This window comes from Salmo salar, chromosome ssa13 (assembly GCF_905237065.1).
Source record: "Salmo salar chromosome ssa13, Ssal_v3.1, whole genome shotgun sequence".
NCBI classification, from domain to species: Eukaryota; Metazoa; Chordata; class Actinopteri; order Salmoniformes; family Salmonidae; genus Salmo; species Salmo salar.
In genome coordinates this window covers 44,047,384-44,059,559 of record NC_059454.1, presented here as the reverse complement: position 1 = coordinate 44,059,559, position 12,176 = coordinate 44,047,384, and the positions used below count along the sequence as shown (strand labels likewise).

The 12,176-nt window shown below is 44.2% G+C and overlaps 1 protein-coding gene across 11 annotated transcripts in view; it reads left to right on the top strand.

Annotated features, from left to right (window-relative positions):
• Positions 1–12,176, top strand: part of LOC106567001 (sodium channel protein type 8 subunit alpha) — an 87,755-nt gene that overhangs the window by 59,982 nt on the left and 15,597 nt on the right. For 8 of the 11 annotated variants that reach the window (XM_045693304.1, XM_014135747.2, XM_014135752.2 and 5 more), the window contains 7 exons: positions 568–741; positions 1,162–1,518; positions 1,778–2,251; positions 2,469–2,471; positions 3,948–4,068; positions 4,276–4,430; positions 5,671–5,844. In XM_045693304.1, the coding sequence (XP_045549260.1) occupies positions 568–741; positions 1,162–1,518; positions 1,778–2,251; positions 2,469–2,471; positions 3,948–4,068; positions 4,276–4,430; positions 5,671–5,844 (1,458 nt within the window). The remainder of the gene's footprint in view (positions 1–567; positions 742–1,161; positions 1,519–1,777; positions 2,252–2,468; positions 2,472–3,947; positions 4,069–4,275; positions 4,431–5,670; positions 5,845–12,176) is intronic. The other 3 variants (XM_014135748.2, XM_014135759.2, XM_014135758.2) reach the window with 1 other exon arrangement.

Genomic DNA, 12,176 nt, shown 5'->3' with positions numbered 1-12,176 from the left:
CAGGGTGTTACATCAGCTGACTCCATGATTAACGATGACCTTCAGCCATTCATTAGACTCATTAGCAGAACACAGAGGTGTCACAATGGCCTTACTGACTTCAGAACAGCTGTAAGGGATGGAAAGTAAGGATTTTGGGCACTGACTAGCCGGGCTAGTAAACCACAATTTCTACTAGCTTAGGTGACATTCTGCTAGCCAAATGTCTGTCCTGTGATGAAAATGTCACTGTCCTAAGGGAGCTAGTTTTGCACATTTTGAACGTGAAGGCAGCCTACACAAGGGTCATCTTTAGACAGAGAAACACACGCCATGGAGACATTGGAAATGCATTCAAAGAGACTCCAGAAAGCGTTCTTGAATCTTAATTGAGGTAAGTGCTAGCCTCTTGCTAGTGGGCTAATCTTAACTTCCATCTAAGGTAGTGCTCACCGCTAACTTTTTAAAATAATTATAGTACCAGTTCCTACAGTACAGTACGTCTGACCTCTGTTTGTCACTTTGAAAGGTAAATGTTTCCGTAGCAGTTACTCTAACTGACCTCTGACCTCTATTTGTCCCTGCCAGGTGTTCACAGGGATCTTTGCTGTGGAGATGTTTGCCAAGCTGGTTGCCATGGATCCCTACTACTATTTCCAGGAAGGGTGGAACTGCTTTGACGGCTTCATCGTGACCCTATCGTTAGTGGAGCTGGCATTGGCTGACGTGGAGGGGCTGTCTGTGCTCAGATCATTCCGATTGGTAATCTCTCTTTTATCCCCGCCCTCCCCCCAAATGTACGTGTCTGTCAGTTGTGTACACAAATCATATCAATTCCACAGTGTGCATTGATTCACGTACTGAATGATTACATGGTGTTGCTCAACTACAGCACTGTCTGTTGTAGTGATACATTTACTTGTATGCAATACAACTTACTGTATATACTGCCTTACTAGTATATGTACTGCTAGTTTTCATAATTACTTCTTCTGCTCTATCAATTACCATACCAATACCCCAAGAGCCATTACCGCAACCAGAACTATTGATCACTCAAACCCCAGCTGCTAATTAGTAGTTTCCGCTCTCCCTTCTTCCATCATTCTCACATCCTCTCTCCCTCTCTCTCTCTTCCTCCCTCCCCTCTCCATCACTCTCTTCCATGCCCCTCTCCCTCAGCTAAGAGTGTTTAAACTGGCCAAGTCGTGGCCCACACTCAACATGCTGATCAAGATCATCGGTAACTCTGTTGGCGCCCTGGGAAACCTGACCCTCGTCTTAGCGCTCATCGTCTTCATCTTTGCCGTGGTTGGCATGCAGCTGTTCGGCAAGAACTACAAGGACTGTGTGTGTAAGATCGCCCTGGACTGTAAGCTGCCCCGCTGGCACATGCACGACTTCTTCCACTCGTTCCTGATGGTGTTCCGGGTGCTGTGCGGGGAGTGGATCGAGACCATGTGGGACTGTATGGAGGTGGCCGGCCAGGGCATGTGTCTCATCGTCTTCATGATGGTCATGGTTATCGGGAACTTGGTGGTAAGTGTCCCCAGAGTGTATCTTTGTATACAATACTAGCCTTCCTGATGGCCCTCAAACCCCAGTCGCCATAACCGAGGGCAGTGACCGTAATCACTGGCCCAAGAAACGTAACTCTCTGGGAGCAGTTTGCCGTCTTATGAACGGCAGGTTCGTTGCACTACACATACCAGGTCCCATGTGTACACACATCTCCGTTGGCCATACCAGATCCATCCTCACGTCTGACCCAGTGTGTGCCTGATTCTCCTCCCTATAGGTGTTGAACCTTTTCCTTGCCTTGCTGCTGTCCTCGTTCAGCGCAGACAACTTAGCCGCAACAGATGACGACGGAGAAATGAACAACCTTCAGATCTCCGTCATCCGCATCAAGAAGGGCATCGCCTGGTTCAAGATCAAGCTGGCAGAGTTGGTGCTCAGCTTGACCAAGAAGCCGCCGGTGGAGGACGAACAGAAACCTTTAGACGACATGTACAACAAGAAACTGAACTGTATCGCCAACCACAGTGGTGTGGATATCAACCGCGACCTGGACTACACCAAGAATGGTAACGGCACCACTAGTGGTATAGGGAGCAGCGTCGGGAAGTACATGATCGACGAGGACCACATGTCCTTCATCCATAATCCGAACCTGACCGTGTGCGTTCCCATCGCGGTCGGAGAGTCCGACTTTGAGAACCTCAACACTGAGGACTTCAGTAGCGAGTCGGAGAACGAGAACAGCAAAGAGGTGAGTGAACAGAGAGTTAGTTAGCCAAATGTTTAATGAGCATGTTGTCATGAGAACCTGGTACATCAATATGGCTCTGATGAAAAGTAGCACATGACCAGGAATAGGGTGCCATTTTAGATACACCCATAGTTTGTTTCTTGATAATGATGTTGTTGTAATGTTGCAGGAGGTCATTTGAGGATTATGTTGTAGTAATGTTGTGGTATTTTTACAGGGGGTAAGTAATGTTGTGGTTATGTTGTAATGTTGCAGCGATGTAGTAATGTTGCATGGGGGTAATGTTGCAGTCACCAAATGGTGTGGTTATGTTGTAGTAATGTTGTGGTAATGTTGTATTAATGTTGTGGCAATGTTGTAGTTATGCTTTGGTAATGTTGAGGTAATCTTACTGTAACGTTGTGGTAATGTTGTATTAATGCTTTGGTAATGCCGAGGTAATCTTATTGTAATGTTGTGGTAATGTTGTATTAGTGCTTTGGTAATGCCAAGGTAATCTTATTGTAATGTTGCGGTGATGTTGTATCAATGTAGGAGTAATGCATTACTCCATGGTTGTTGTTTTGTGGTCTCCTGGCTGTAAAGCATGGGTGTGGTCACCAGTGTAACATTAGTTTCCACTGCCCAAGGCTCTTATGTAACTCCACTACTCATATATACACACACTCATATAGTAATGGCTACAGCCGTGGATGAAATGGATATCTGCTGACTGGTGTTTTTTTTTCTTTTCTTAAAACGTCGCCAATACATTTAGCAGTATGGCTGGAGTGGATGGTTATTTGATATTCCAGCCCTGTAGTCTTAAATCTGTGGCATATCATAAGGTTAGGAATTGCAGTCAGCTGCTGGGGTTTTGATATTTCCAGTTAAGTCTCATCGTTTGCTTATTATTACGGTAGTCTAGTGTTTAAGTCAACTTGAATCGCTCATTGGAGGCTCTCGTTTAAAATCTAGCGCTCTCTAATGTAATGTAAAGTCCAGGTGAATTACAACCAGGTCATTGGTTCTCTGCTAGTCATGGCATGTGTTTACTCAAGGTCATTTAGAACACGTCGCGCATGACCGATCACACACTCAGCATGTAGACATGGGTAGACGCAGCTCATTATGTGTATGACCAGAATGTATCTTAGCCCCAGGAGTGTGTCTACATCTTCTCCTTCTTCATCCTTTAATCTCTGTATCGTCATCTGTCTACCTATATGAAGCCTCAGGGAGGTAGCTATTTATACATTGAGACAGGAAGTGAGACCCACTGCTATGCACGCAGCAGTACGTATGAATGGCTGTGAGAGAGGCTTCGCCGTTGGTCATGTCTCTCTCTTGTCTTTCTCTCTCTGTGTACCAATAACCCAAGAGCCGTTGCTGCCGACAGGGCTACTGATCAGTCAACCTGCTGCCGATGATGTATTTCCTCTGTCCCTTGCCCTGTCATTCTCACGTCCTCTCTGTGTGTTTTGTGTCTGTGTGTCTCTCTGTCGCTCGCTCGCTCTCTGTCTCTCTCTCTCTGCGTCTGTCTGTATCTCTGTGTGTGTGTGTGTGTGTGTGTGTGTGTGTGTGTGTGTGTGTGTGTGTGTGTGTGTGTGTGTGTGTGTGTGTGTGTGTGTGTGTGTGTGTGTGTGTGTGTGTGTGTGTGTGTGTGTGTGTGTGTGTGTGTGTGTGTGTGTGTGCGCATCTCTGTCTGTGTGTGTAGCTGGACGACACCAGCTCATCGGAGGGCAGCACCATAGACATCAAGCCTGATGTGGAGGTGGAGGCGGTGGTGGTGGAGGCTGTGGAAGAGTACCTAGACCCAGAAAACTGTTGGACACCTGGTAGGACTGCACCTTGCTCTTCCTTGCCCCGCCCCGCCCCTCCGTGCCCCGCCCCTCCCTGCCCTAAACCACGCCCTGACACTCCCTTGCGTTCCGTGCCCCTTCCTGCCCTGCCCCGCTCCTCCCAGTTTGTAATTCGTAACATTCTTTTCAATGTTTTAGTAACGGTATGATGTTGTGTGTTTGCTCCTGTCCCCTTCCGTACAGAGTGTATTATCAAGTATCCATGCTGCGACGTGCCCATCACTCACGGGTGGGGAAAATATTGGTGGTTCCTGAGAAAGACATGCTATCTAATTGTGGAGCATAACTGGTTCGAAACCGTCATTATCTTTATGATCCTACTCAGTAGTGGGGCCCTGGTAAGTCACAGTGTGGAACGTTCACACACACACACACACACACACACACACACACACACACACACACACACACACACACACACACACACACACACACACACACAGCGGGACAGAGAGGCTTTGGTCAAAATTTGTGCGCTAGAGACTAGGGTAGGATGCCATTTTGGAGGCAGAAAGGAGGTCGAGTGTGAGTGGAGAAGGTTGGCTGTTTAAGGGCTGTGTTTCTCTCTGCCTGGCTATGAGGACATAGGACAAAACATGGAGTGGTGCAGTCAGCAGGCCCAGTCACTAAGAAGCTAGTCACTGTACTAAGGAGAGTGGGGGGAGGGGCCAGGCAGGAGCATCTCAGCCAGTCACTGTACTAAGGAGAGTGGGGGGAGGGGCCAGGCAGGAGCATCTCAGCCAGTCACTGTTCTAAGGAGAGTGGGGGGAGGGGCCAGGCAGGAGCATCTCAGCCAGTCACTGTTCTAAGGAGGGTGGGGGGAGGGGCCAGGCAGGAGCATCTCAGCCAGTCACTGTTCTAAGGAGAGTGGGGGGAGGGGCCAGGCAGGAGCATCTCAGCCAGTCACTGTTCTAAGGAGAGTGGGGGGATGGGCCAGGCAGCAGCATCTCAGCCAGTCGCTGTACTAAGAAGGGTGGGTGGGTCCAGGCAGGAGCATCAGAGCAGAGGCTGACTGAGGCTTTGTCCCAAATGGCAGTCTATTCCCTTTATAGTGCACTACTTTTGACCAAAAGTAGTGTACTACATAGGGAATAGGCTGCCATTTGAGACACATCTGGACTCTCTCTGTGATTAATGGACTGTACCATTTATCTGAGAGGGGATCTAATGGACTGTGTGATTTATCAGATAGGATAGGCGGGGGGAATCTATTTCTGGTGCCAAGGGAGCTATGTCCTCAGGCATGACGTCAAATCAGCAGGAATGGAATAGTGCAATCAATACTACATTTTTCCTGGGAATTTTAAATATATTTTTTTGTCATGATTGAGCAACAGAACCGTTGTTGTATACATTTTCATCACTTTTAATGTAAATAGTCTGTTGACTTTATTGTGTTTCTAATCCTCCATGATTTATTATATATTCATTGTTGTACTTATATGGCGGAGGCAAATTATAGGCTATGTATTTCAAATCTATCAATAAATTCATCAATCACAGAGCATGTTCATTTACCCCACAATTCAGCTGAAGCTAACTGTGTATGTGCCCGCCCCCCCCCCCCCCCACCCCCAGGCTTTTGAGGATGTGTACATCCAGCAGAGGAAGACCATCAGGACCATCTTGGAATACGCCGACAGTGTGTTCACATACATCTTTATCTTAGAGATGTTGCTCAAGTGGGTCGCCTACGGATTCCACAAGTACTTCACCAATGCCTGGTGCTGGCTCGACTTCTTTATTGTCGATGTAAGTAACATTTTCTGGTTCTTTACATTAGATTTGGTAGCCATTTTGTATAGGCAGGATAGGAGGCTAGGACCTTAGAAATAGAACTGACTTGAATGGGGAGGCCCATTCTTGGAATTCTATTTCTATGGCAACCACACTCTGTTGAAGCAACATACTATACTGTGTACATTCTAAAAGGCTGCCTGTCATTTAGAGTTACGGTGAAAACACACATTTTTATGTAAAAATAGATATATTCCATATATTATATATAGGGCCTAAGGCGTGCTTTCAGTCACACAGTACACTGTTAAAGTAGCTGTCCAGTGTTTCTAGATTTCTATGAAATATGATCTATAATTAATTACAATATGAGTGAAATAGTTTTCCTTCCAAGTTTTTTGTATAAAGTATGTTAAAAAGCAGATTTTCTGTGTTTGAATGGTGTGGGCGTACACCAACAACAGAATGGTGTGGGCGTACACCTGTCAATAAATAAATGTTTTTTTATGACAAGTAAACAGCTGATTGGCCAGTTCAGCCAATGCGACGTCTCAGACAAAAACATTATGTCATACTCTATGAGGAAATAGAAAACATTTTTTAAACGGTCTGTTTGTGATACAAGTTAGAGTTTTTTTTCTCTAATCTATGCTTTGGCAACAAATATGAGTATAGGACAAGTCAACATCTCGATTTGAGTATGAGTTAACAGATTATGTGTTTTTTAAAAGTGAGATTTTCACTGGACAGTTACTTTAAGTTATCCCCTATAGAGGTATTTGGTACAGTTATTCCTAACATAGGCTTCTGTCTAACAGGGTGTGGTGTGGTACGGTAGGGTTGAGAGGATAGATAGAGTAGTAAACGAACAGCAACTTCATGTTACGCAATGGGTGAGAAGACATGATGATATTCACATTAACAGAAAGTGTAGGATACATCAATCTTACAATATCCAATATCCATATCCCAAGAGAACATGGAAATGTTTACTATACCATGAGTTAGTCCATCAATTTCAAAGTGAATCTATGTCTCTCACCACTTGCATCTCCATGAAGCAATTTCTCTCTCTCTCTCTCTCTCTCTCTCTGTTTACTTGGTTTCTTGTCAATCTGCAATGCTTGAATATGAACGGCAATTCTCTGTTTGTGAGTTTGTCTATTATGTGCCTTCGTGTGCGATGAAGCAAGGAATTGTGCACTCTCTGTTTCCCATCATGTGCAAATAGAAACCAATTCTATTGTTTTATGAAATAACAGCGATAAGAAAAATGATTCAAATTTGATGACAATGATATTGGAATGCGAACGCTGGTAGCTAAGCAGCAGCACAAATTGGAATCAATCAGCCAATCAATAACCAAGATTATTGATCAACATATTCAAGGAATGCTCTGCAACAACAGGGTATGCGTCTTCTACCGTCTTCTATTGTGTCTCTACTGTGTCTCTACTGTGTCCTCTGCTGTGTCTCTGACCTGTCTACAGTGTAATCTACTGTATGTCTAATGTACTGGATGTCTTTTATATCTCTGTGTTATTGGTCATTCTCTGCCCCTTCTGTGACACAACTCTTGACAGTCTTTGGAAAAGTGAAATTTCTTTAATTCCGTTATGTAATTCTAAGTTGATTAATTCATTCTAAATGAATCCAGGACCATTGAATCGATTAGTTATGGGAATTATAATTCACGGTTGGTTGCTTTAACAGTAATATATATATATATATATATATATATATATATATATATATATAAAAACAGGCAGAGAAATTCCTTCAGACTTGAAAGTTGACGCCTCAGCAAGGGGCATTGAGTAATGTCATGTTGCCTAGATATGATCCAATCCCCTGACTTAACTGTATCTGTGGTGTGGAAATCCTGCTTCGATGGTCAGATTTGGCCAATGACCTTGGTTATTACCTTGTCATTGGAAAGATGAAGAAGCTCTCTTCTGTGTGTTTTTGAATTCTTACCTCTGCCCTTGAACTAACCACCTCTCAACAGTCGCCGACACACTGTTTGTATGGTCCAGCCCAAGCCATCTCTGTCTGACAGGAGTTCTATCTAACCCCTAATGGTTGGAGGTTAGATATGATCAGTGGAGGCTGGTGAGTGGAGGACAGCTCTTAGAAAAAGCTGGAATGGAATGGTATCAAACGCATCGATGGAATACGTGTGTTTGATACCATTCCATTCCGTTCCAGCCATTACCGTGAGCCCGTCCTCCAATTTAAAGTGCCACCAGCCGCCACTGGAGATGATACAGTATGGGAATGTGACTGTTGACCCCATAGAGATCCTGTGATTCTCTATGTATTTCCGTGGTTGACCCATCTATTCTTAAACACCGAACGAACACTGCTGAGACGCACAGAAAAGACAAATGGCGAAAAGCAGCGGGTGGCCGTGCTCTGTTAGCGAACGCCTGCTGGGTGTCAACGAACGGTGGTGATACAATATGTAGACTCGAAATGAACAGAAAATGACGGGCGCCCGCTGTTTTTAGCCGTTGGTAGTCACGGTGTGTTTTGGCCTTTACGGTCACAGTATGCTTGACTTTACAACAGGCTGTATTGATTGGCATTAGCCATTGTCAGAGTTGAAGGCATATTATACCGATCTCATTTTTAGTACAGTTACTTCCTTTTCATGCCTTTCAAATGACATTGTTACACAGTAATTCCCTAAGGAATAATCAACTTGAATTAATATCAGTCTTTTTGCTAACTATTTTCAGTCATTGTTAATGTCAGACATGTTCCAGATATGGTGCTGTTTTATGTACAGTAGTAACTGTGGTAGAATATAGTTAACAGTAACCTAAAACATACCGTAGCTTACAAAACAATCATGTAAAACACAAGACACCTTACCTTCGGTGTTGATTCTGGTAGAACAAATTCTACCTAAATCTAATTGAAGTCCTATATGTACCCCACAGGGTTAGTGTCCCCTCCATGGACTGACTGACTCCAATGTAACCCACGACCCAGAGCCATTGATATACACTACAATATAGTTAGGTGGTGAGTTTGGTGCCACTATGGGGTTCCATCAGAACACTTCACCAAACTCTGTATATTGATGGCTCTACCACGCCCCTCCCCACCCCCATCTTTACCCACAACCCTCGGCTTCAGCCCGAGCCAACAGGGTTGTGATGCACAGAGCTGCAGTGTGTTCATTGTTGCGGTGTGAACCAACACTTGGGAGGATGGCCGTACTGTACTACGGCCGTACAGTGGCCTACATTTCCCAAGATGCACTTGGGATGGTCGTATGGTACGGGGGCGACAATTCCCTCCCAAGCTGTCAATGATTGACAACAAAGTGTGACATACCCCCACCCCCTATACCCCCTCCCTCCCTCCCTCCCTCGACCCAACCCTCACCCCCCTCCCGTCCTCCTTAAAGTCTTACGCTTCCTCTTACCCCAGGAATGTTGTGAGTGACCTTTGACCTTGTGCTGAGGTGATGATGTAATGATGGTGGCAGCCAGTTGGTAAGTTTGGTCCTCCAGACTGGCAAACAAGCAGTCAGTCCCTCTTATAATGCTGCTGTGCCTCACCGAGTCTAGGTCGTCCTGGGTAGTCCGTCTGTTTGTGGCCTGTCTGTGACTCTACTGTCTGTCATTGTCACTGTGATGTCTGTGGTTTGGTTTGGAATTAACCATGTTGTCTCTCTGTGGGCACCATCAGAAGGGGGACACCATCATTGCTTAAGTTTATACGAGCATGAATTACTCTCTGTGTGTGTGTGCGTGTTTATCTGTTCCACATACCTTTTGTGTTTTGATATATTTCTGTTGAGTTATATTTTCATTGGCCTCTCTGGTTCTTGATTTGTATTTTAGAAATGTGAATAGCAAATGTGATACAGTAGAATTACTTTGAGAAGACAGAGTAACTTACTGGACCCTTGCTTTGTTTAGCCATACATTACTTACAATATACCTCTAGTCTATTTGGTCCAAAATTTGAAGAATAGATTTTTATCAAATCATGTGCTTTACATTGTTGAGAAAACAGTCAGTTACAGTACACCGCTATCTTAATGACGCTTTCTTAATAATACAGTACAGTATTTCTTTGGATACCAACATTTTTATGCAGGACTCAGTACTATTCAATTGTATATTCACAGTGCTGTAAGGTAGAATCTAGATCAAAACAAATCCTTCTAGTAAAGCTAGTAGCCAGTTGAGGTTGGGGATGGAGTCGTTATGTAATAGTGGAATGAGGCTGGATCCATCCATCCATCCTTTTTATTTTATAAGACATTTAGCCATTTTCATCATTGTTGTTTTTGTTCTGTTTGATTTTAGTTTCCGTTGTCTTTCTGTTTTTCTTTCTGTTTCTGTTCCACTGTTCCTCATTGGATCACAGCCCAGAGATGTGATTGGCCTTGCCTTGCAGAGCTCGACGCTGATTCGCTGAGGGCTGCCACACCCACACAGCAGGCCCCTTGATCTCTAAGGGGGAGGGGCACTCCAAGGGGTCAGGCTGAGGCTGAAGGTGACAAATACCCCAAATACTGTGACGGTAGAATAAAGGCAAAATCTTTATTTTATTTTTGCATCTGTTTTAAAGAAGCAGAATGGAAATAAGTCAGTGACTTTATTGTTTTATCCTTGATGTGTGTGTTTAAAAAAATATATATTATTAATACATTCAATCAATTTATCATCGCCCAGATCATACAGCTTGCTGGGTTATTATACAGCTATACTGATTATCAACAAATGGGATGTCCTCAACTAAAAGAATTGAGCTAGCTAGAATCTGATGGAATCGTGTGTAATATACAGGTCATACGGAGTCCTGGAGACTCAGGAGCCCTTGAACCACATAACCCAGAGATGACTCATCATGAGTCATGAGTCCAGTGGTGAGTTCCATGCCGATAGCTTCATCGCTATCAACTGGAATGACCAGAGTGCCATTGTGCGTATCATATCAGTTTTCATAGACTGTAGTACCGCCAATGGCCTTAAAATCTAAATAAAGATTTTGCCTTTGTTAGAATCCCCCCTCTATCTGTGACTGGTCTGGTCAGCTTTGGATGTTGTGTTCTTTGCAGTGAGTTTGACCAGTATGTTCTGGTTGGCTGGTTGGAGGTGCCTTCACATGTTTTTACTCTGTACCACTGTTTTCCCTTTGTTACGGAACTGGTGCTCTCTCTCTTCCCAGTCTCACCACCTGAACAATGGCAGTGTGAGAGATCGGGCCAAACATTTTGTGTTTGCCGTTCTAAGAACTATTAGATGGACATCTGTAATGTTGAGTCAATGAGATACTGTAGTACCATTTAGTCACGTCAGGGTGGGGGTCAGTTCTATTTCAATTCAGGAAGTAAACGGAAATGACTAATGATGAAAATTGACATTGGAATTTCAGTTTACTTCCTATATTGACTGAAAAAAGCCATTGCCACAACTAGCCTTGCTCTCCTCTCTTCACTATATGCCTACTGGTTCTGCTTTCCAGACTCATGGCGCTCCGACCCCAATTGTGTCTGATACAACAGGAAGTGGCTACTGTACAGGCCTACTGGTCATAGCAGCTCCCCTTCATCTTCTAACGACAGGCATTGCCTCCTTGAGGTTACCTCATCATTCCTTAACACCCCTCCCTCGCTTCTATACAGTGCATACAGTATGTGCTGCTGCCTATTGATCACCAGACTCTCCTGTTAATGATGACTCTGCAAAAGCTCCCTTTCCGCTGAGTGTCTAACCTGATGCTTGAACTTAGTACCAAGGTTCCTAGTCCATTTCCATAGGCAGAGCTTATTTAAGAACGCTGAGAGTCTGAGGCCCAGCTCTGGGCTAAGCACTTACTGAGCGGTCCAATGCATTATTATCTAGCTATATTACGAAACCTCTGAGATGGAAGCAATTCATTTGTTGACTGTCGGTATGTTGCCTTTCTATGAATGATAAATGGGAGGAATGAGGACTAATCAATATTTAAAGTGTCAAGCTTAGGTGAATTCTTTGCGTTGATTACAGAAAAGTCACTGCTGTAAACTTTTATTTTTGGCTAGTGTTATTCCCCAAAATCATGTTTGCAAGTACAAATAAAACCTGATCAACGCTCATGAGTCTTAAAAAAGAAATATATCAAAATAAAAGAACTCGGGCCCCATGACTGAGTGGCAGCTGCGGTACTGTGTGTGAGAGTGGGTCGAGCAAGGTGGAGCTATTACCAATATTACTTACCCCTGAGAAATCCTCTCAGTGCTTCACAAGTGCATAGCTTAGGGGTTGATTTGGTGTTGCGCCATTGTGTGTGAGAGTGGGGGAGATGCACCCGTTTCTTTGAGGTTGTGTGTTGTTACCTGT